Source organism: Macrobrachium nipponense, chromosome 34 (assembly GCF_015104395.2).
Source record: "Macrobrachium nipponense isolate FS-2020 chromosome 34, ASM1510439v2, whole genome shotgun sequence".
Classification (NCBI taxonomy): domain Eukaryota; kingdom Metazoa; phylum Arthropoda; class Malacostraca; order Decapoda; family Palaemonidae; genus Macrobrachium; species Macrobrachium nipponense.
Window position 1 is genome coordinate 10,381,620 of NC_061095.1, and position 24,561 is coordinate 10,406,180.

The 24,561-nt window shown below is 35.9% G+C and overlaps 2 protein-coding genes across 2 annotated transcripts in view; one reads left to right on the forward strand and one right to left on the reverse strand.

The window, feature by feature from the left end:
- The window catches only part of LOC135207898 (TBC1 domain family member 19-like), a 56,712-nt gene that overhangs the window by 13,339 nt on the left and 18,812 nt on the right, over window positions 1–24,561 (reverse strand). Inside the window, exons 2-4 of the mRNA XM_064239816.1 lie at window positions 7,892–8,007; window positions 6,601–6,798; window positions 5,145–5,283 (exon numbers count right to left, since the gene is read on the reverse strand). Of these exons, the coding sequence (XP_064095886.1) occupies window positions 5,145–5,283; window positions 6,601–6,798; window positions 7,892–7,996 (442 nt within the window). The 5' untranslated portion in view covers window positions 7,997–8,007. The remainder of the gene's footprint in view (window positions 1–5,144; window positions 5,284–6,600; window positions 6,799–7,891; window positions 8,008–24,561) is intronic.
- LOC135207897 (thiol S-methyltransferase TMT1A-like) lies at window positions 17,885–23,947 on the forward strand. Its single transcript, XM_064239815.1, has 5 exons — window positions 17,885–18,125; window positions 20,121–20,281; window positions 21,791–21,925; window positions 22,209–22,327; window positions 22,577–23,947. Exons 1-5 carry the CDS (start codon window positions 17,962–17,964, stop codon window positions 22,835–22,837), a joined length of 840 nt encoding a protein of 279 aa, XP_064095885.1. The 5' UTR covers window positions 17,885–17,961; the 3' UTR covers window positions 22,838–23,947.

Genomic DNA, 24,561 nt, shown 5'->3' on the forward strand with positions numbered 1-24,561 from the left:
GTCATATATAACACGTATTTATAGGCCTTTGGGTTATAAATGCGGGCATGATGTTGGAGGGGCAATTATATGCCCTATTTTCCCCCATCTTGTACCCATCACTATCCCTGCTTTCACTTCCACCACCTACCCATTTAGAAGTTGCCACATTAGTGACTGTCAGTCAGGTAAGGGTTGGTTTCAACAAGGGACTCAAGACACTACCAGATCGTAAGACCAGGTCCTCTATTGTCAGATCATATGTCAACCTTGGCTGTCTTCATAAATACAGAAGTTCGTATACTATTAAGAGTTGATAATTTACCTCAGTTCATATTGTAATACCCCTCTCCTACTTGATATTACTATTACCCTACACTTATCACTATTATTCTCCCTCTGTCAATTACAATTCCTTTTGATAATTTTACTGTACAGTTTTCTAAATCATTTTTACTATGTAATTACAGTATGTATTTTTAAAAATCTCTCTCTCTCTCTCTCTCTCTCTCTCTCTCTCTCTCTCTCTCTCTCTCTCTCTCTCTCTCTAACGTATTCACAAGAAGTAGTCATAGGCGTAGACCTAGTCAGGATTCCTGGTTCAACAATTTCGTGACAAGGTGGCGGGACAGAGCGCGCTAGAATTCACTTGCCTCATTCACCGCCCGCCCCCCGCCCCCACCCCCAACATCCAAGACCAACCTCCATTGCGTGAAAGCAGCGCTAATGATAACGGTTATTTTAACATTCCCCTCACCGACAAACGAGACCTTAAAATGCACATGTTAATAGAACATTTTCTGCTCAAAATGACTTTTTCTGTCATTCCCAAAATATTTGCATTGACTTGTGTTACACCCTGTATATAAAGCAGTGCTGGGGTCCCGCAGATAGCGTCAAGTGACAGATGAGGTGAATGCAGATAATTGAGGGATTACTGCATGGCTTACCTAACATGAATCCCTTTGGATACAAAAATATGTATTATGAGTAATGAAATCGGTCCTGGTAAGTTTGGTAATATTGCGGGCACTTTTTTTTTTTTTTTTTTTTTTTTTTGCACTGCAAACATGCCCAGGTCGTAAATGCTGACAATGAGCATTTTTACAAGTTCATGATAAATGGATATTCAAAATAAAATAACACAAGGAACTAAAATCTACAACCGACCCCTCCCAGTAGGATTACTAGGAGAGTCGGAAAATATAAAACACTTACATTCTTTCCAAAATCAAATTCAAGATTTTCCTCGTTCTTTAAGTTCAAACAGACCTTCATTAGTTGAGCCATGAAGGAATGATATATCTCGAAACCACTATGGCAACCTGGACATTCAACAACCTTGCACAATTTCTTACCTTTGTACAAAATGACCTCAAATCATACCATTTCAGATGCAATACCCAACCTGCATCAAAGAATGAAATACGGTACTCCGCACTACACGAGATGGAAATGAATACTATGCAGTAACTATGAAGATAACAAGCAACGATTGGGATACTTACCTTTCAAAACTATTCAGAAATTTTAAAAATCGATCACAGCAGACAAAATACTTAGCAACTTCCGTGAGAATAAAAAGGACTTGTTAAGCAGCTACTATATTAGAAATATTAATTTCTTAATTGTAATTGCCCTTTGCCCAAGTTAGTATCTGTTTCTTTGTTAAACTGTTTTGCCCTACTTCATGTTAAAACGTCTTTAGTTAACCGATTTTTACAAGAGGGTATAAACTTCAACTTGCAATATCTTTCAATAAATCTTACAGTTCAGTGTCTGGACTAGTAGGTACTTTAACAGCAGCAGATGAAAAATTGGCAATGGAGATCTTGACTTCTTTCTTTCTACCTTTAAATATTAAATTTCTGTTAATCATTAAAAAATTTAACAAGGTTAGCAGAGGGAAGCAACAACAATACGTGAGAAAATATTTGAATTTCACTTTTGCAGAGGGTGCAAATATTTACTGTCACTTGATGGTTAGTTGTGTGAAGTGCTCAAACAAACTTTGCCGTAACAGCAACAATGTAAGAACTGTAATTCAGTCCTTGCTAAAAATAGCCCAGAAGAACAAGAACTGAGAGAGGTTGTCCAGTAGAAAGGTCCTTACTACAGCCAGCACAGGACCTAATCTAGTGAAAATAATCTACACTAACAAGAGTTAGTGGTTGCGTTCTGAAGGGTTTGATTTGATTTCAGGCAAATCTTATGTGTACAACAGTATCAGAGAGGATCTGTAATGAAACTACAAACAGAGTAGCTGTTGGTAAGCAAATATGATTGTGACAGTGTGCTTGTAAATTTTGTCATGTGCACAATATTAGTCTTGACAGAAAAGAAACTACAGTAATATGGTTGTCTGATATGAAAAGGTCGTCTTACTTGTGATGCCATAAGTGATAAAACTCCAATCCCCTGCAACAGAATCATATTGAAAGCTGTAGTAAGGAATGCGCAATTAAGTTTTATTTATACTCACACTGGTAAATCTATGGGTTCTTTTTTAAATTGAATACATTATTTACTATTTACACAGTATATCTCATTTAAAAAAGGTTATGTTTTACAGATTAATTAAAAAATAATTTTATTTAAGCTACCTTTACACGAGTTGTAAACCTTATTTTAATCTGCATACCAAAGTCGTACTAGGTCATGGCGTTTACTCACAAAATCAAGCAAGTAAATTATTATCAATAAAGCAAGGGAAGCAAGCACTGTAGTAAGAGTAATGAAAATACTACTCTAATATTAAAGTGGTAGTCTAAAAATACACCTAAGTAAAATCTACTCTGGTATAATTTACGAAAAATAAAAGAAACAGTCACTGTATCGGTGAAGATCGATGATGTGCCACATTACTTCCCAAGGACCCGTAAATTTTTTCATGGTTTATCTGCCTTATCCTAAGCAGTTTGTTTAATCATAATGTGGATGAATTCAGCTTGAGGAAAGTTAGTGCTTTCGACACTTTTACGTTTATCTTTACCCAACAAAATGTCATTTTTGAATGTTTACGTGCTTAATACTCTCGAAAGAAGCAGATCTGTCTCTGAACTATCTTTTGTCATCACAGATTGACTGCTGCAGTGTAATAGTTAAAAATAATTGTTATGTTCCCACATACAGTAATTTTGTGGGTATACATATTCTCAGAAGAGAGAAGTGCAGTAAAAGATATATATTTTAGCAACGCTCTTAGAGTTCTTTTTTAATGTTATAGAAAAGATTTGGTTGTTAGAAATCAAAACAGTGGTCACAGGCGAAGTGCCGGTAAATTATGACTCAAAATAAGCTGGTATCTGTTAAGGTATCTGAAAATGTATCTAATAAGTATGCAAAAAGATATGTAAGGTTACAGCAGTACAAGTTTATTGCATAGTATACTCTACGAGAAAATGCTTACTTGTTATACCATAAGTGACAAAACTCCACTCTCCTGGAAATCAATCAAGTAACTATTGAATTTACACTAGGTTAGATTTTATTTTGATTTGATTTATATAGATTGTTGGCATTATGCCAAGCACTGGGGCAACTAAGGCCATTCAGTGCTGAAACGGAAATTGACAGTAAAAGGTTACAAAGGTTTAACAGGAGGAAAACCTCAAAGCAGTTGCACTATGAAACAATTGTTAGGAGAGGGTGGACAGTAAGATGGAAGAAAGAGAATACGAACGGATACAGTGAAAGGAATGAAAGAGGCTGCAGCTAGGGGCCGAAGGGACGCTGCAAAGAACCTTAAGTAATGCCTACATTGCACAGAATGAGGTGCACTGACGGCACTAACCCCCAACGAGGACACTAAGGCCCCGTCCACACGGCCGAGCTTTGCTCGACTAACTTTGTTCGATGTGACGTCAGAAGCGGAGAAACCTCGGCAAAGTTCTACTTTTCTCGCAGTTTCTCCGCTTCTGACGTCACATCGGACAAAGTTCGTCGACCAAAGAGATTTTCAAGCTACTGTGCAGACCTGTTGGTGGGTCAACATTCACTTCAATTTAAAAAGATATTAAGATATGGTGGATAATAATAAAAAAAACACGTATCTATTCTTAAGCAATAATAAATTTAAACGAAGAATGTTAAGGGGTGACGTTTTAAGACTGTAATATACTCTTCGTTATCTATCTTAATCTCACGTTAATTTGGTTTCTTATGTTGAAAGCCGGAACAAAAGAGAAAAGAGGAGGTAGATGAATACCAGAGTATCAAAGTTCACAATTTGTAAAAGGAAATTCCAAGTAATAAAAAAGGCGAGGTTATGCTCCATAGATGAGTTGTCAAATGAATGAATATATCACTTGTAATAAGCAGTTTTGAGCCTGTCTTACGTAACTATAATAATTAATGTCTTAGAATAATTTGCATTAATTTCAATGTACAGTGCCCCCCCCCCCCATCTCTCTCTCTCTCTCTCTCTCTCTCTCTCTTCTCCTCTCTCTCTCTCTCTCTCTCTCTCTTGCAATAAGGACAAAATAACTATAATTATGTGACAGAATGCTACAGACTAGGGAGGTGTAAGGGAAAAAAACAAGTAACAAGGAAAGGTCCAGTGCAAGCTGCAGCAGGCCACAATAAGGCCCAAGAACCACTGGAGTAACAATGCGGGAGAAAGTTATTGCTGGGCTAAAAAAAAGAACAAATGATCAAATAGAGACGGTTCGTTAGCGTTATATGAACTTGGGTGTATGTGAAGAAAGAGAAAAATCCAAGAGCCATTACCTGGAAAGAAACTGAATGGTGTTGCATGGAAATGACTACAGTATAGTGTGAGCATTATTTATCTATCGACTGCAGGGATAATGTGTCTGTGAATTGCTAATCAAATACTTGCTGTATCAAGTCAGTGTATTAATGAACAATTATTTGCATAATTAGTATCAGTAAGTGTTACTGATCAAGCGCTTGAATGTATGATATTTAACATGCACTGCTGATCACACGCTTGCATCTAGGATGCTTTACATATAGTTAGGCAAACGTTTGCATTTTGTCTTGCCTATGTAATACTGAAACGATGTTTACCCTTATTATGCCCAAGTATTATTGATCAAACGTTTAAACATATGATAGTTATAAATAATAGATAAAACAGTTGCTGTCAGATGCCAGCAGGCAGCGTTAATAAATCGTTTGTCAACACACAGAAATGTGCTCACCGGATTCATCGGTGGAGAGGTTTGCCCAGCGCTCGGCCAGGTCTTCTCTTTCTTGCTTGGTTCTTCGACGAGCCAGAGGGACACCCAATTCAGAGGCCATACTGTTGACGCACTTCACCAAGCGACGTTCCCAAGAGCTCTGCGAAATGAAACGTCTTCTCCACTGATAGCATGAAAGGGCTATTTGTCTAGTAATATGCAAGGCAATAAATAGTATGTGTTTACCAGAGGGATTTGTAGATACTAGATAGGTTGAAAGTAAGTGATTCTAGCTGACGAGTTACACCTGCCGTCAGTACGCCATAAGAATATCCTTTCAAGATTAAAGGAAAAGGAAAGTGGAGAACTAGGCAGCATCTTGACCATGCTTTTCAGGTATCTTTCAGCACGTCGGCTTCAGAACGGCTCAATTTGCAAGTATTTTTTCCTCTGGGTTTACGATGAATTGAAGTTGTATGCGTTCGTTCAAGTGATGTCACACAAGAGTGTGACAAGAGTGATTTTTTTATCAAGAAACTCCACTAATTTCCATGAATAATTAGTTATCTGAATGCAGAAAACTTTCTTGTCATTATGTTCAAAACATATCCCTCTATTAGATTTATAAATTCTAATCATATTCTAAAATAGCTTAATGATATTTTATACTCGTTTTAAAAGTTCACTTTGCTCACTCCCTACTTCTACATTTCCCAAGCAAAATGGCCAGAGAAATTTTAGGAACCAATCTTTTATCAAATCGTTTTTGTTAACTATTCATTCATTGCAACACATACAAATATATCTAAAAAGCTCAAAAGCCTCAGACTTTATATGAGAGATCTAACTTAAAATCTGAAAAGCTCAGAGGGTCATTTTCTTTTGGTAGTCTCTTTCACAATGGATAATTAAGTCACGGAGGTTCAAGCTCGTGTAACATCACTTGAACGAATGTATTCAACTTACATTCATTGCAAATTGAGCCGTTCTGAAGGCGATATACTAAAAGATACTTGAAAAACATGCTCAAGATGCTACCTAGTTCTCCACTTCCCCTTTCCTTTGGATTTTCTTATGACATAGGACGGCAGGTGTAACTATCAGCTAGACTCACTCACTTTCAAACTATCTAGTACCTACAAATCCCTCGTCTGTAAAACTCTGGTAACCATTTTTAAGGCAGTTATTTGTTCGGACACACAATTATTTAGCAGAGCTAGTAATGCAACTTTAATGATGCTAGCATTAGTGCCTCAGATTTTTCTAGCTCATATTGTTCCTTGTAATATATATGAGTCTTTTTGTTGTTTTATCTATCTTTACTTATTCTCTCCTCCAAGTTTTTTTCTTTCTTTCTACATGCAGACACTAGATTGAGAAACCTTCTTTGCAAGCAAGTCTTTATATTTCGTTTCCTATCATTTTTTTTTCAAATATTGTTAATTGTTAATAACAATAATCGTGACCCTGACCCCACCTGAGCTTTCCTGACGTAGGCCAAAGGCTCTTTTAGGACATGGACAGGTGTGTCGGGGTTGGACAGTAAGGTGGGCTGGACGTGCATGAGGCGATAAAGAGCGTTCCTGAGTCTCGTGTCCAGCCAGCTCCCCTGAGTCCACTCGTAGCACTCGGAAGCGAACTTTTCGGTGCTCAGATTCTGCGTCGCCATTGTGGTCTGAAATGATGGAATTGGTTACCACTTGTACCTTTCCTTAATAAAAAAAAAAAAAAAAAAAAAGTGTTTGTATGTACGTATTGGCAATGAAAATAAAGAGGACCATACATGTTGGGTAAACTAGAAAACACGTGTGAATAACGTTACAAAAAATTAACAATACCCCTACATGGAAAGAAAATTAGAACATAACACGACAATAATGAAAATAAAACATTACGTACAACTTGAAGTTGTACTTTATATGTTTTATTTTCATAATGTCGTGTCATGTTCTTTTTCTTCTTTCCATATATTGGTATTGTTGATTTTTTTGTAGTTATTCATGTGTGTTTTCCAGTTTACCCAATATGTATGATTTTCTATATTTCCACTGACAATACGTACATGCAAACACAAGTTTGTTTTTATTACTATCATTTGACGTTAACATGGCATCTATCCTTATAAACTATTAAGGTCTACATATATAAGACTCGCTTGAGTGACCACCACGAATGCCAGGGGCACATAACCTCTCACATCTTCCTAGAGGACCTAACCTAGCAATGTCAACCCGAAAATCAATGCTTCAGAACTTGTGCAAGGCCTTATAAAAAAAAATATCCACAAATTCCAGTTTTTTTTTTTTTTTTTTTATTCCATCACAAAATTCACTTTTTGTTATATCTACCCATTATTCGCGGGAAATTCGCTATTCGCGGCATTTTTCTATGAAAAATATCCACAAAATTTTTTTTTTTTAAAGTTTCATCATAAAATGCACTTTTTGTGATAAAACTAAATAAAAAACCAGGTATAAACATTTTTAGTGGGTTTTTCTTGAGTTTCAACTAACCAAATGGGCAGTTTTAAGTGTTTTTATAGGTGTTTTAACTATTTGCAGATTCTATCTATTCAAATGGAGGGGGGGGGAAGGTCTGGGACGCATCCAAGCGAATACGGGTGGAACACTGTAATGCCTAGAACACGCATTGGGTGAACTGATGGCACCACCCTCTACGGGGACAAGGTCTTAAAAATCTGGCGTATAAGCATCAGTTTGTCACACGAGACCAAAGAAGCCAAAGGAGGCCGAGTATGAAATACTCACTTGTACATCTGCTAAGAAGTCGCCATAAAAGGAGGTGTTCTGCAACTCCGAGGCCAGTCGATTGACAATGGCCGTGATGTTGGTGCCCATCTCGGTTCTCAGCATCGTGACAGGTTCTGCAATAAATAGTTTTAATCAAAATGGTCGATAACGAGAGAAATTAAAGTTTTCCTAATTAGTTTCAGTTTTGATGTAGATATGGAATATTCTCTGGGAAGACCTACATAAAATACTGTCTTTTGATGTTCAATTCTATTATAATCTTTCCAGTATTGTCACTCAAGTGATACACATTTTATACCAACTTTCCTAATATTCGTCCTAACAAATTTCCACTCTGAAATTCTAAAAAAAGAAAAAAAAATCATAATCACCTCGACCTCTTTCGTAACCTTCCCAGTAAATGAAAAATATTTAACAATGATTTTTATTTTACAATGGACCATAAAGTTTCTTTTACCCGGATTTAAATTATACAAACAGATTAGGTTTTAGGAAACTAGAACGATTACTTGTAATTAACTTAAATTGTCCTTATCTCAACATAAAATAGCATTTCATTCATTTTATGGATCTTTTATTAGTGTAATAAAAGTCCCAAATGAGCCCATTCATGGCCAAGGCTTCATCAGAGAGATAATTCCGCATACATTAGGAATCACAAGTATGCAGTTAGAAATACGAAGGGAAAAGTCCACAGTGACACAATACTATGAACATTCCATACTAATCTATAATACCTTCCGTCTATCTGATACTATAATAAATTCACATTAACCGTGCATTTGATGTCTAGGCCAATCCCTCACGACGCTCCTGATTGGCTGTTGATAAGCCAATCACAGGGCTGGAAACTCTCAGTCTCTCTCGAGAGTTCACATAGGCAGGAAGTATGTTCCACCTCTCCTGAGAGATATGTCTTTCAAAAGTATCCCTCAGGAGAGGTGGAACACACATCCTGCCTATATGAACTCTCTCGAGAGACTAAGAGTTCCAGCCCTGTGATTGGCTTATCAACAACCAATCAGGAGCGTCGTAACGGACTGGCCTAGGCATCAAATGCACGGTTGATGTGAATCTATTATAAAACATACGTATACCTTTTTCAGAGTCATTGAGGGAGGTCTAGTCCTCAGACAGACGAGACCTACTACATACTGGTCTAAAATATAATTAATCATACAAATCTGTAGACTAATTTTCCAAAATCATTTTACTAAGTGTTCTACCTGTCCTGTTAACAAAGAAGCCAATATTCAAGTAACTTTGTATCTGTTCCGTATTTATAATATGGCAACAGTATTGCAATTGCTTGTTACACATAATGCATAACTACATGTATACATCTTACAATTTACATGGAAGGATACTTCTCAAAGAGAACCTGTTAACAGACCTAAAGACATTATTATTATTATTATTATTATTATTATTATTATTATTATTATTATTATTATTATTATTATTATTATTATTATTATCATTATTATTATTATTATTATTATTATTACTCAAAGGATGAACCCTATTCATGAGGAAAAAGCCCACGAAGGCCACTGACTTGTAATTTAAGCTTCCAAAGAATATGGTTTCTTTGGTGTTCATTAGGAAGAAGTAACAGAAGGCTGTGGGAAATACAGAAAGGGGAGATTAGTTATTAGAAAAACAGATAAAATAAAAAATTATTAAATAAATACATAACGATCATCTTCGAATTTGAAAACCGTTTACAATCTGAAGCTTCAAATTACATGAAACCAACCTCACATTTGAGCTCATTAATTCCCACATTATAGCAAACTGAGAACTTAAGGTGTATTCAGATTTTCATCACCTGTGTCTCGGACCTTCCGTAGGGAAATTATCTTTGATTATTATCAAAGACTTCTTGCAAACGCACACGCAGAAAGTGAGGATATAAAGTAGGCTATGTCAAGCTTATTGGAAGTAGTCATCAACGACACATAATTATATATAAAGCTTAAAATTATAAAAAAAATACTCATATTCACAGAGAGAGAGAGAGAGAGAGAGAGAGAGAGAGAGAGAGGTGGGGGGGGGAGCTACATGCAATCGCTATTTGTGACCACAAAGGACTTGGTTATTTAACCTCTTCGTTTTTACTTCTCTCACTCACATTACGTACAAAGTACCTGCTAGAGAAAAGTGCACAAGATCAAAACTGAGACTATTTCGGAATATATTGTGGAAATGTTTGAATCTCTGGGTATGGCAGTACATATAAGTCCAGAGTCATGACCGTTCATATCATTTAGCCCTAAACCATCCTACATTCTTAGCTGATAGGGCATATAGTGGTGAGTAACTACTTATATACTTCCCCTACTTGCCACTTTATGAAAGGAATCTCCTGCCAAGTAAATATTGCAGATTTTTGAGATTCAACCCAAGCTTAGTAAACGTCCACATGCATTTCATTTTTTTTATACGAGTCATAAATGTAAAAACCTCTTAACACAAGCCTTCTCTAAGAGCCACTACTCTTTTAAAAACAAGAAGTAAACGGAACCATCAACTATTATATATACTGAGTCGTCTAGGAAAGAGCTTCGTGAATGACAATGTATACCTGGAGTGGCTCGTCGAGAAATCATGCAAATAAATCTTACGTCATTTCACCTGAATGAGCCGTTGGAGAGACGCTTCCTCTTGCTTAGAAGAGGTTTCCTGTATGTAAAATAACGTCGATGATATTTAACAAATAATACGCTTTCACTTCACGGACTGCCTTCTATGTGAACATGTGTGCAATGCGTGAGGGTAGTTGTTTACACCGTTGCTAGGCAACGATACACGAGAAGCGCGTTCAGTACGTTTTTTGCGAGACGGAGACAAGCTGTGGCCCAAGTTTTTATGCGTTATATGTACTGGAATAAGGTTTATCGTTCTATCTTTATGAAGATTAATCATTTTGTCCCAGGTCATCGATTATTTTTGCTTTTACATCAATAACACCTATTTCAGCATCCTTAAAATAAGATAAGGTGCTGTTGTTAGGAGTTCAAAGCCAAGGGCGGTGTAAGTAAAAGAACAAAAAATATCTAATCAAAAACGATACTATTTCAGGGCGTTTAAATCTTCAGGATTACTCTTACTTAAATTGAATCTGAATTTAAGGATTATTCTAAGTATTTCAGATTAATAACACAACTTAACTGTTTTCGCCCTTTTTGTTCCAAATATATTACTTTTGGATTACATTTGAAAACAAAAAATAATTCGGGTACTTGAATGATTCGAATACCGGTTAATCAACTATCATTGGCTAGTTTGGGAATATTTAATGACTAAAACAACCTTCGCTAATAATAATAATAATAATAATAATAATAATAATAATAATAATAATAATAATAATAATAATAATAATTATACAATAATAATAATTTTACATATATATATATATATATATATTAGTATATATATTATATATATATATATATATATATATATATTATTTTACATTTGGATGCTCGAAATTGGTGGACCAACTTATATATGTATATAAGTTGGCCCACAATTTCGAGCATCCAAATGTAAAATATTAGTTGGAGTTATTATTGCACATAATAATTGTATCTGTAAGTGTATAAAAGCTATATTGAATAGGGAAACTTGTGAACTTTTGTGATATACTTTTCTGCTCGGCATTTCATGACATTCACTTTGAACTACCTAGAGATATACAGTCACAATCAGTTTTATTGATGAACACCCAGTGTATCAAATGGAAAATAAGATTATTACTATCATATTATTATTTCGGAAGAAGACACCTCTTTCAAACATAGTCTGTTTAAAAGAAGGGCTGTGTTTAGCGAATTAATTTTATATGATAACTTTTTCTATTCTTCTTATTAATCGCTTTTTTGGCTCAGCAGTATTATTTGATAACTGGCTATATTCATATTGGTATTTAATGGAAGGCTGTGGAATGCTTTTAGTTTTTATTTATTATTATTATTATTATTTTATTATTATTATTATTATTATTATTATTATTATTATTATTATTATATTATATATTATTATTTTATATATTATATATATATATATATATTATATATATATATATATAAAATTTAAAATACTTGACCCGTACAATGAAAGCCCTCATTGTACGATGACTTGCAAGCTCGCCGTAGCCAGGGAGCCATTTTTCAACATTATTGGACGTCAGCGAGCGGAAACCCTCACGCCAGACGATGATAGATGACAGTGAAATCGGCAATTTGGAAACGCACTTCTACCGTCCATAAACAGCAGAAGCCGTAAGCATTCATCAGCAAAGGCCAACGCTCAACGTAACGAAGACTTTTAGACTTTCCCTACAGCAGGAGACAACAAGATCACTGCTCAAACGGAAACGACATCCGAGACGACTTCCTAAGATATGAAATCCTGAAAGACGACCGAATGTAACGGCTAATCTCATTTATAAATCTGACTAAATATTTACAGCATGCAAATGTAGAGGCATTTTAGTTTAGGCGCTTTTCATGAATGTCTCACCAAATCAAACGACTAATTGCGAAGCAAGATATTAGAAATTGGATGGGAAACTGACAAATAAAATGCATTCTAAAGACGTCTTAATCATTAGAAACACAACATACCTATAGAAAACCAAATTTTCATTATTCTGTATCTATGGGCAAACTGTGATATTAGTGATAATTACAAAAATATAATTTCTATGAAGACAAACAAAAGCATTTGCGTAAATCACTAATGTGTGATCTAAAATGTGGAAACTGGCTGAGAGGTGGTATTAAGAAACAGTGTAAACTATTTCTTAATAGTACAATAAATGATATCGGTAAGTTACCGATTGATAAAACGTAAAGTATAACAGAGGAAGACAAAATGAATTTGTAAAGGATTGAAAAGTAAGTTAATGTTTATGAAAAGAATTTGATGACAAAGACAAAATGGACTGAATTAAATAGATTACAGAATTTTAGCCAAGGGCGCTGGGGCCAATGAGGTCATTTGGCGCTGGAATGGAAACCGACAGTAAGAGTTTGAAAGGTGTAACAGGAGTAAAACCTAACAATTGCACTATGAATCTATTGTTTGGAGAGGGTGGAAACTAAGGTGGAAACGACTATGAAAGGAGGTGCAATGAAAGGAACGGAAAGGAAAGGGGTTTCAGCTAGGGGCCAAAGACACGGTGCAAAGAACCTTAAGTAATGACTACAGTCAACCATGAGGTTGACTGATGGCACTACCCCACCGCGGGGAATAAAAAAAATAAAAAATAAATAAAACTGGATTGTAGTCGAGTAGCCGAGGATTAATAGGGTACTGTACTCTATTAATCCTGGAGTGGCCATGCCACAGAAAACGGGATTTAGAGCTCTGTCGTTCCACTTAAACGTGTTACCATTCAAGATCTACTTATAACGAATCCTATAAAAATACGTTCATAGAAATTTTATTATCAATTGCGTTTAAATTATTCTTATGCCATTTTTCTGTGAATTGTTGTTTTTTATGTAATCCCTTTTCGTCAACTGAAATACCCACGAGTCAACAACAACCTGTAGCGTGAAGTGAGCGTGGAAAGAACGAAACAGGAATAAATGAGAATTCTAGGAATAATGGGAGTTCTAGAAATTAATGGGAGTTATAGGAATAAATGGGAGTTCTAGGAATTAATGGGAGTTCTAGGAATTAATGGGAGTTCTAGAAAATAATGGGAGTTCTAGGAAAAATGGGAGTCCTGGGAATGAATGGGAGTTCTAAGAATTAATGGGGAGTCCTAAATATTAATAAGGGAGTTCCCTAGGGAAGGGTGAATGGGAGTTTTCCTAGATTAACTGGGAAAAGGGTTTTTTTCTAAGGGTAATAAATGGGAGCCCTAGGAATAATGGGAGTTCTAGAACATAAATGGAGTTCTAGAATTAAGGGGATTCTAGGGAATAAAATGGGAAGTAGGAAAAATTGGGAGTTCTGGGAATAAGGGTTTTGGGTTCCCTACGGAATAAATGGGAGTTCTAGGAATAATGGGAGTCTAGGAATAATGGGAGTCCTTAGGAATTAAATGGGGGAGTCTAGGAAATAAATGGGATTTTAAAAAAGGATAAAGAGTCCCTAGGAATTAATGGGAGTTTCTCGGAATAAATGGGGAGTTTTAGGAAAAGAAATGGAGTTCCTAGGAACTTAATGGGAGTTCTAAAGAATAAATAGGGAGTTCTAGGAATGGGATGGGAGTTCTAGAAATTAACTGAGTTCCCTAGAATCTGGGGAGGTCCTAGGAACTATGGGAGTTTTCCCTAGGAAATTAATGGGAGGGTTTTTTAGGAATTTAAAATGGGGTTAAAAAGGTAAATAGAGTAATGGGGGTTTCTAGGAATAATGGGGAGTTCCTAGGAATTATTGGGAGTTCTAGAACAATAAAACTTGGAAAAAGGTCTAGGAATAAATGGGTTTTTAGGTCCTGGGAATGGGACAATGGGTGGAGTCTAGGAATTGAATGGAGTTCTCCAATTAATGGGAGGTTCTAAGAAATGAATGGGAGTTCTAGAATGGAATTATGGGAGTTCTAAGAAAAAAAAATTACCCGGAGTTCTAGGAATAAATGGGAGTCCTAGGAATTAATGGGAGTTTTAGGAATAAATGGGAGTTCTAGGAATTAATGGGAGTTCTAAGAATTAATAGGAGTTTTCTGAGAATGGGATGGGATTCTAGGAATAATGGGTGTCTAGGAATAAATGGGTTGGAGAAAAAGTTCCTAGGGGGGGGGGAAAAAAAAAAAAAATAATGGGAAGTTCTAAGGAATAAATGGGAGTTAAGGAATAAATTGGGGAGTTCTAGGAATAAATGGGGGTTCTTAGGGATTTAATGGGAGTTCAGAATAAATGGGAGTCCTAGGGAAAATAAATGGGGAGTCTAGGAATAATGGGAGTTCCTGGAGGAATTGGGGGAGTTCTAAGGGATTTGATTTTGGGAAGGGTTCTAGGAATTAAGAAGTCTTAAAGAAATTAGGGAGTAAGAAATTGGAATGGGAAGTTCCTAGGAATTAAGGGAGTTTAGAATAAAATGGGGAGGTCTGGATTTAAGTTGGTTCTAGGTAATGGGGAGTTTTAGGATAAAATGGGTAGTCCTAGGAATTAATGGGGGTTTCTAGAATTAATCGATCCTAGGAATTATGGGAAGTTCTAGAAATAATATAATTTTAGGATTAAATGGGAGGTTCCTGGGAATGGAAGGGTTCTGAATAATGGAGTTCTATTAATGGAAAGTCTAGAATAATGGGATTCCTAAGGAAGGGAATTAATTGGGAGTTCTAGGAATTAATGGGAGTTCTAGGAATTAATTTTTTGGGGAGTTTCCTAGGAATTTTTAATGGGAGTTTCTAGGAAATTAAATGGTTAGTTTTAAATAGAGGAATTAATGGGAGTTCTATGGAATAAAAAAAAAAAAATTTTTTGGGGGATCCTAGGAATAAATGGGAGTTCTGGAAATTAATGGTTTCAAAGAAATTAATGGGGAGTTCTAGGAATAAATGGGAGTTCTAGGAATAAATGGGAGTTCTAGGAATAAATGGGAGTCCTAGGAATTAATGGGAGTTCTAGGAATTAATGGGAGTTCTAGAATTAATGGGAGTTCTAAGAATTCTGGGAAAGTTTTAAGGAATTAAATGGGAGGTCCTAGGAAATTAATGGGAGTTCTAGGAAAAAAATTAATGGGAGTTTTCTAAAGGAATAAATGGGAGGTCCTAGGGAAATTAATGGGAGGTTCTAGGAAATTAATGGGAAAGTTTTCGAATAAATGGGAATTCAAAGTCTGGGAATAATGGGAGTTCTAGGGAAATTAAATGGGGAAGGTTCTAAGAATTAATGGGAGTTCTAGGAATAAATGGGAGGTCTAGGAATAAATGGGTGGTCTAGGAATTAATAAGAGTTATAGGAATTAATAAGAGTTCTAGGAATAAATGGGAGGTCTATGAATTAATGGAAGTTCTAGGAATAAATGGGAGTTCTAGGAGAAGTGTGTCTTAGAGAGAGAGAGAGAGAGAGAGGAGCGGACCGAGAGGGCGAGAAGGGGGGGGGGGGGGGGGAGAGAGAGAGAGAGAGAGAGAGAGAGTAAACACTCCTCTGTACATTTTTCATGGGAAATAAACTTAAGCAAAATATAATCTCACTTTCCATTCAAGGTCATCCCAACATATACACTTTTTATTAACTTGCAACTTATTTTTACGAGCTATTAGGATTTGTTCTCCTTCAGATAAAACAGGTTTAGGCTGCAATTTTTACTCACAAGACTCTGGATTGGGTGGTATTATAGAATTTAGGCCAATGGCCAGGCACTGAGACCTATTAGGTCAGTCAGCGCTGAAAAAGAAATTGACAGTAAGAAGGTTTGAAAAGTGTAACAAGGTATGTCAGGAGGAAAATAAGAGACTATGAACGGAGGTACAGATAAAGGAATGAAAGAGGTCGCAGCTGGAGGCTGAAGGCATACTGCAGAGAACCTGACGTAATGTCTAAGGTGCGCTACCCCCCTACGGGGCTTACAAAAACCTTGGGATGTGGTGTCCAGAACACTTTAGATCACACGTATTCAAACTGATGCGTAAACAACTATTGTTTATAAAATACCCAGACCTCATGACTGATGTGTTTAAAGAATACAACTAAATATTCGCACCTCCAACTTCAGCCTATAGAGACGTTAATAAAATCGAGTCTTGCATGGACCAAGTTTTATATATATATATATATATATAATATATATATATATATATATATATATATATATATATATATAAATCTATACAAACCTACCTGCAGGCTATACAGAAATTGTTTGGTTTGGAATTACTGCTTGTTTAATAAATATATCTATATAGAGTTCCATAGTTCGCATTCTATGTCATTGTAATTTCACATGGAAATATCATGACTTTTGGGTTTCGTTCTGAAAAATAGGTACAAGTGTGCCATTGTTTCCTTCTTGTGTCTGTGATAGGATCCTGAAGCCTTGGACCACGCACCCAGCCTTATACCACATCCCTATGTCTAAATTTGTCAAGAGGCCTAAGAAGCTGTTGACTTTTTTTTCTTTTTTTTTCTTTTCTTTTCTTCCTCCGTTAGGAACTTCAATATTTGTTAATATCATACAAGCATAAATACATGTCGGTAATTACCGCTATATAATTTATCAAACTTTCATTTTACTTCCTGTTTACATTCAACCATTTTTAAGATATTTTGTCCTTCTACTTTTAATTATATAATTTATATATATATTATATATAATAATATTATATATATATACAACCATTCGTCACTAACCTACCTATATGTACTAACTTATATATATATGTATATAATATATATATATATATATATATATATATATAATTATTTATAAATATATATATATATATATATATATATAATATATATATATATATATATATACAGCACTCGTCACTTAAGTCATTGATAGTTATTGTCAGTAGTTCCAGTCCATCAGGTCATTTAACAATTATAATTCCCCTTTGGTATTTTGAACTTCTAGTTTATGTTTGCCTTATAGATAATCCTTCTGTAAGGTATAATGAGTTAATTACCCAACATTCTTCGAAAATACTGGCGACTGAACGAAAAGTACTCCGCTTTTTCTCTTACGATAAATAATTAGGTGAATTATTCTGTAGTGTCTAACTACAGCTCGTTACTACCATTTTATTTCTCCTACTGATGGATAGTAGTACTTGTCTGTAATCTAGCCAGTTAAGCCTTTCATTTGACTCAGACCTCCTCCATTTCCCTCTCAGGAGTATCCGTAATGAAAATTTTGGATGTTTATCTCCTTACCATTCACTTCCACATCATAAGAGTTCCTTACAGCATGTTTTATGAACTAGAGCCCGGGTTAGCATAACGCCAGCTTAATCCTAAACACCGACAAAAACAACTTACTCGACGAAAGATTTCCAACGTCTACTTAGAAACATGGCGAAGAAGAAAATGCCCAGACAGCCCAGCTGATTACAGATTGTTGGTAGTGGTATCCGAGATCCCGTGTAGACAATGGAGACTCTAACACAAGGGAAAGTGTGTACGGAGGACATTGCAAGATACATGGTCGTAGTTTCAGATTTCATCAAAACACATCCTAGGACTAGTTTTTATGGCGCAGGAGCGTTCGCCATCACGGTGCTTTCTTACGCTTTCGGGAAAGATGTGAAGCAAAGGTAGGTAAGAGACTGCGTAGTTCCCTAGAAAACTTGTCATCCAGCGCGGTTTTCAAACGGGACAAGGAAATCCGTTACGTTATTCATATTTTCTATGGCTAACCATTCAAATCTTGTCAAGACGAAAATATCACAGTGAACGATTTGAACAGGATTTTAAGTCACGGACGGCATATCTAAGATTTCTGTTATGATAAAAGTGAATATAGATAGGCTTTCAGACAAATTTCCTTAGGAAGTATCATCAGTTGAGTATTGATTTACAGCAGTTTGATGCCGACTTTTGCCGAGAGAGAACCATTTTCTCTGAGAACGTTACAGAAAACGGTTTTATCATCGTTAAGACTCCGAACACATGCTTACCTAAAGAAAGCTGGTACTTTTTAGATATTACTCAAGTCCAATTATACCACGGCTAGTGATAATGTAGTTATTATAAACTATCTTACAAGAGGTACCAAACAGTTTACTCCATTACTGTCAATCCCGTTATGCTTGGTGTTCTGAAGTCGTTTTACTGGAAAAGCACTGTGAATGGGCAGTATCGTAGTACTAGTTTTTATCAAAAAAATTCTCCCCCTCACTGCCATGTCTATCGGCAGACTTGTTACATCACGTGAACCGCTCATTATATAATAATGATAATCAAAAGGTCATTAACATGAAAAGCAAGCCATTTGTTACGAGAGCGTTGCAGTTGAGAAACAATACCGATAAGTCGACTATGTAACAAATATATATCTACGAAACATGATACGTCAGATAAATGAAAGAAATCGTCAATGGAAATCGGCCTGAATAATTTCATAACCTCAAATAACCCTCTTTACAAAAATGTATTGAGCAGATTTCTGCACAAGGAGAGGAATATGGAAAACGATCTCCAATCCAGTACCCCGTAACATGATAGAAGACCAACGATGTCTAGAAATTCAGTGACTATTTTGATACTTGTAAGGATTCCATTACCTATTTTTTTTTCACATTATACAGTTTTATAACTGCTATCGTTTTTATTTCCCTTGACAATTCACTAACAACTAAACAACGTTGTTTTCTTTCCGGATAAGCTATTCTATTCACTTTATTCCTGTTGTCAGTCTACTCTATATACTGTGTATATTAACGAACGTTCACTTTACACTAAAAATCTACCTCATTTATTTATCAAATATCTTACGTAATGCCGTACAGTTCACGTTCACTTTATCATTATCGAAGTAAATCTCTCATTACCAAAATACTAGTTTGAAGGCCGAATGATTCAGTTTCTTCCTTGGAATATATCATCCATGCGTTTTTTAAGTGTGAATTTAGGTAATTTTCTTCACTGAAGAAAATGGTGGGTAAAATCCCCACTTAATTTTGGAAAGTCGGTGACGGAATTGCCAAGTATATTGTCATGACCGCCAAAGTACTTTTCGTTGTTTAGGACCAGGAACTCCTGGCTGAAAATTCGTTTAGAACTGCTAGTTCATTATTTTGATGAGTGACAAGATTCTTTTCGTATGTGTTCCTAAGATTTGCAAATAAAAGCTGATAAGCATATCTAATTCGGTCGTCTTAGTCACGTTTTCCCTCCTCAAATGCATTTTATTCTATAGAAGCTTTCTGTGCTCATAAATGTTCCTTTTGTCTCATTCTACAGAAAGATAAGTATATCTTTAGTTTAACCAGACCACTGAGCTGATTAACAGCTCTCCTAGCGCTGGCCCGAAGGATTAGATATTTTTACGTGGCTAGGAACCAATTGCTTACCTAGCAACAGGACCTACAGCTTATTGTGGGATCAGATCCACATTATATCGAGAAATGAATTTCTAATAACCAAAAACAAATTCCTTTGATTCCTTGTTGGCAAAGCGGGGAATCGATCTCGCGACTGCCGAATCAGTAGGCGAGCGCGTAAACCCCTCATCCAACGAAAAACTAAAACACTTTAGGGCACAGCGTTCATAATTATAGTAGTAACAATATTTATTTGCTGGTCTCCAGAATCTTCGTCTGGATCAACAGCAAGGCTGACCAGATCAAGGACCCGAAATACGAGGAGTACCGCAAGCAATTGGTTGCTCCCCTGACTGACCTCGAATCACACGATCCTGAACTCCGGAAAGAGAAAAGCATCAGGATTCTGGAAATTGGCGTAGGATGTGGTAAGTAACATCGGTCATACCTAATATTATTCAAAAGCATATATTTTCTCAGGAAATGGAAAGATATTAGCTAGCATGTAAGTGGTGACCCTTTCAACAGGACCTAATGTTCAAAACTCTTTTTTGTAGTTTTTTTTGTCTTTCAAAGACCTATGTGAAAAACTTTTATTTTGTTGTAGTAGAGCCTTTCAAAGGACCTTATGTTAAAAACTATTTTTTTGTAGTTGCTTCAAAGGGACCTTATGTTAAACTTTTTATTTTTGTAGTGAGCATTTCAAAGGACCTTATGGTTAAAAACTATTTTTTTGTAGTTAGAGCTTTTCAAAGGACTTATTGTTTAAAACCTATTTTTTGGTTGAAAAAAGCTTTTTCCAAGGACTTATGGTTAAAAAATATTTTTTTGTAGTGAGCTTTCAAAAAGGACTTATTTTAAAAATCCATTTTTTGTTAAAAGTGAGCTTTCAAAGAACTTTTTATGTTAAAAACTATTTTTTGTAGTGATGCTTTCAAAGGACCTTATATGTTTGCAAAAACTATTTTTTGGGAGTTTGAGCTTTAAAGGACTAATGTTAAAACTATTTTATTGTAGTAGCTGTTAAAGGACTATGTTAAAAAACTAGTTTTTGATAGTAAGCTTTCAAGGACCTATGATAAAAACTATTTTTTTGTAGTGAGCTTTCAAAGGACCTATGTTAAAAACTATTTTTTGTAGTTAGCTTTCAAAGGACCTATGTTAAAAACTATTTTTTGTAGTGAGCTTTCAAAGGACTTATGTTAAAAACTATTTTTTGTAGTGAGCTTTCAAAGGACCTATGTTAAAAACTATTTTTTGTAGTGAGCTTTCAAAGGACCTGTTAAAAACTATTTTTTGTAGTGAGCTTTCAAAGAACTTATGTTAAAAACTATTTTTTGTAGTAAGCTTTCAAAGGACCTATGTTAAAAACTATTTTTTGTAGTGAGCTTTCAAAGGACTTATATTAAAAACTATTTTTTGTGCGCAATATTAATTTCAATGCAAAGGCTCAAATGGTCGGGCTAACCTATTGCCCTTACCTAACCTTGATTCGAAGAAATCAAGAAGGAAAGGAAACGTAGGGCTCAAACAAGAAGGTAGCGATAGACTGCCTCTTGAAGGAGGGAAGGTTATTAGACTCTGTGGAATATGAAGAACCAATTTGCTACGCCTACGTTTGACTACAGTACTGTATCATAAAAAGAAGCAATTTGCTACTTCCGACTTTTATTTAGAGTAATGATCTCTCAAGATAATGAATAAAGTAAAGGGCAAAATTGAACTTCTACACTGCAGTATCTTTGTTTTAAATACAGAAAATAATTAAGAATTTATGACGCATATTATTAATTTTCTACAACGGTAACTGACACATGACTACCATTATTTGTATTACATATATATTATCTGTACTATAAAATATATATATATGTGTGTGTGTGTGTGTGTGTGTGTGTGTATATATATATATATTTTATCAAGAAACTTAATTACAGGTAATAACCTCAAGAACTACCCGGAAGGCTCCCACCTCGTTTTAGTGGATCCTAATCCACACTTCGGCAAATATTTCACAGAAAAGCTGACGGGAAACCTCAAGATCAAACCAGAAGATATCATCGTGTCCAAGGGTCAGTTCAGAAGTCTGCCAGCTTGTAGAAAAATATTACATATATAAATTTTGTAAACAGACATTCATTTGCATAGTGAAATCTCTCCATCTCCCTTTTGCCCTCTCCATAAACAAGCGAAATCAACCCCTTGTGTATTTAATAAAGTACACCTGAGCTCCTCTTTTGGGAGTTCTGCAAGGATAGCACAATAATGTAACGGAATTACTTAGTTTCTATACTAGGAAGATTAAATAATATGGTCTAGTTAATGCATCTGCTTTTTCTCTACCTATCTAAATAGGAGAGGAAATGGACATGGTACCAGACGCGAGCATAGACGCGGTTGTCGTGTCCTTGGTGCTTTGTAGTGTCACCGACGTTGCCAAAGTTATGCAGCAAGTGTATAGGGTCTTGGTGCCTGTAAGTATATATCGTATTGAAGGCTTTTGTGCCGAGGTTTCTTTCACCTACAACCTTAACCGGTAAAATCTCATATTTTTCGAGTAAACCCTTCACTTTCTGGAGAAAAACTGCTGCAAGTAGATTTGGTAGGCGGTCACAATTGTAGAATGTAACAACACATCCATAGCCACCAATACATTTCTAAGGAAACTATTAAGAAGTTTTCCATGAAGCATTTCTATAAAAAACACATTTCTTCCACGACAGGGCGGGAAATTCCTCTTCATCGAGCACGTCCGTGAATGGGACGCGAAGAAGTACAGAGCACGTCGCGCCCTACAGTCTCTCCTGACGGTGACGAGAATATGGCCTTTCCTCTTCGAGGGCTGCACTCTCAACAGAGATCCTCTCCCTGTTATAAAAGCAGCCGGATTTTCGCAAGTGGAGGTCGAGTATTTTTATGCTCCTATTCTTTATACACTGTTCAAATTGTGCTCTCCACACGTCATTGGTGAGGCCACCAAGTGAATCGAATCAAGTCCTGCGAGAATCTTTCTGTTAGAAAATGCTATATCGCATTGCTTACTACTAACTGACATTCCCAAATTACTTCCTAGGGTCTTATGATACTCTTGTGTCACACAACATTTGTTTACAATAATAATAGGATTTATTTAGGCTATGCTGAGCGGTTTTTAATGAAAATACGTAATTGATTTTGTTGATTATGATACCCTCCGCAACTTATTCTCATTTTCTTCTAGTACAAAAAGACAGCTTGATAAGTTCGTTCAGTATTTTCATGCAAAGTGCACCACGATTTCTCTCTGTCTCATTTGTTCTGTATAGACAACTGCCGCAGCATTTTATGTAAAACAAAATGTTTTATCAGTTATTACTCTTTATGAACTCGTCCGGCCTTGAAATTCTCGGGAAAAAAAAAAAGCCGCGAATAATAAATTTTGATGACCATGTCTCACTATGACATTTAATTGCCATGTTGCAGTCAACTGCTTTCGAAGATTTGACAGCTATTCGGTCTCATATTTATATGATTATGAATAATGAATAATTTAAGGCATAAGTTTCAATGTACTTGCGGCTGTATGCAAAGGGACTTTCATAAAATGAGTATATCACGTTCCATATAACAAAATGCCAGCATGTAGCTATATCCTCAATCAATAGTCTTCCTTTTATATTTTGTTAAATAAATAAACATTATCTCAGAAAATATAACAAATAAACTGTAAGTTGTACTTTGTACCTAAACTATTATATCTGCAGTCTTCCAGCTATCTTACTTGCCTAAAAAAATATTTTGCTGAAAAATCGAAAATTTAATGACTTGAACAAACATTCTATGCTAGACTTATGGTCTGTCCACACTAAGGGGCATGCCCGTCGGGCACTTCCAGCTGTTTATATTTTCTCTGGCTTCTGAAGCAGTGCTACCAGACAGCTGCAGCGTTCTGGCTCCATACTCTGTTGGTCAGTATAGTCGAACAGGTTATGGGAACAGTGTTTGCCCGTCAGGCAGTGCCCAATAGTGTGGACAGGGCTTTACTACGCATTGCATAACATGCACGTGCTACGATCACTTCAATAACAGCAGAAAGCTACAAAATAAAGGTATTGTCAACATTTACGGTTATTTCACTTCAGCCTCTGTGTTTTGAACTGACGTTGAGTTCTGGCAATTGCTGAAAATCCATTCCACAAAAATCACCTAAAAGGCTGCGCTTGGAATGAGTCAAGTCACTGACACGAATCAAACTTGACCTGTTCTTGTTGACACTGAATGAGTCAGAGTCGAGTGAGTCACTGACGCAAGTCAAATTGACCTACGTATTCCCATTGACACTGAGTGAGTCGAGCCGAGTCAAATAGTCTATCAGCACTTAGTACACAATCTGATTTTGTGGAGTAGGAATAAAAATAGAGTATTGAATTTAGGCCAAAGGCCAAGCGCTGGGACCTCTGGGGTTATTCAGCGCTGGAATGGGGAATTGAAAGTAGAAAGGTCCGAAAGATTAACATGAGGAAAACCTCGCAGTTGCAATATGAAACAATCGTTAGGAGGGTGAATTGCAAGATGTAAGAAAGATTGTTTGTTTGTTTGGTGTTTTTACGTTGCAAGGAACCAGTGATTATTCAGCAACGGGACCAACGGCTTTACGTGACTTCCGAACAACGTCGAGAGAGAACTTCTATCACCAGAAATACGCATCTCTCACTCCTCAATGGAATGG

What these genes read in the sequence shown, in the direction of transcription:
- LOC135207897 (XM_064239815.1), top strand. Translation starts at nt 17,962, where the DNA reads ATGGAGACTCTAACACAAGGGAAAGTGTGTACGGAGGACATTGCAAGA. An exon ending in GGAAATTGGCGTAGGATGTG is followed by an intron (nt 20,282 to 21,790) that starts GTAAGTAACATC and finishes ACTTAATTACAG; the next exon opens with GTAATAACCTCAAGAACTAC. An exon ending in TGTATAGGGTCTTGGTGCCT is followed by an intron (nt 22,328 to 22,576) that starts GTAAGTATATAT and finishes CTTCCACGACAG; the next exon opens with GGCGGGAAATTCCTCTTCAT.